Source organism: Bison bison, unplaced genomic scaffold, assembly GCF_000754665.1.
Source record: "Bison bison bison isolate TAMUID 2011002044 unplaced genomic scaffold, Bison_UMD1.0 scf7180017864068, whole genome shotgun sequence".
NCBI lineage: Eukaryota > Metazoa > Chordata > Mammalia > Artiodactyla > Bovidae > Bison > Bison bison.
This window is the reverse complement of record NW_011494640.1, coordinates 3,487,273-3,487,878: the sequence shown is the minus strand read 5'-3', so window position 1 is coordinate 3,487,878 and position 606 is coordinate 3,487,273. Positions and strand designations below refer to the sequence as shown.

General features: G+C 61.9%; 1 protein-coding gene across 1 annotated transcript in view; it reads left to right on the top strand.

The window, feature by feature from the left end:
• Position 1: 1 nt before the first annotated feature.
• Positions 2 to 606, top strand: part of LOC104986497 (intestinal-type alkaline phosphatase-like) — a gene marked incomplete at its 5' end in the record, with an annotated part of 2,591 nt that continues 1,986 nt past the window's right edge. The window contains 3 exons of the mRNA XM_010837095.1: positions 2 to 106; positions 298 to 472; positions 552 to 601. Of these exons, the coding sequence (XP_010835397.1) occupies positions 2 to 106; positions 298 to 472; positions 552 to 601 (330 nt within the window). The remainder of the gene's footprint in view (positions 107 to 297; positions 473 to 551; positions 602 to 606) is intronic.

The window sequence follows — 606 nt, the reverse complement described above, 5'->3', positions numbered from 1 at the left end:
TTCCACGGTGACAGCCACTCGGATCCTAAAGGGGCAGATGGCTGGCAAGCCGGGACCTGAGACACCCCTGGCCATGGACCAGTTCCCATACCTGGCTCTGTCCAAAGTAAGGGCCAAGTGGCCTCAGGGTGGTCTACACCAGAGGGGTGGGTGTGGGCCTAGGGAGCAGGGTAGGAGGGAAAGCCCCAGGAGGGCTGGGGGCTGAGATAGGGGCTGGGGGCTGTAAGGATGGGCCCAGGGCCTGGCTCAGGAGCTGGGTGTCTACCCCAGCAGAGCTAAAGGCGTCTCTGCCCCCAGACATACAACGTGGACAGAGATGTGCCCGACAGCGCAGGCACGACCACTGCCTACCTGTGTGGGGTCAAGACCCGTATGAAGGTCATCGGTGTAAGTGCAGCCGCCCAATTTAATCAGTGTAACACGACATATGGGAACGAGGTCACATCTGTGATGAACCGGGCCAAGAAAGCAGGTGGGCTTGGGCATCAGCTTCCTGGGCAGGGACGGGCTCAGAGACCTTGGTGGCCCACTGTGACCTCTGCCACCCTCAGGGAAGTCCGTGGGAGTGGTGACCACCACCACAGTGCAGCACGCCTCCCCAGCCGG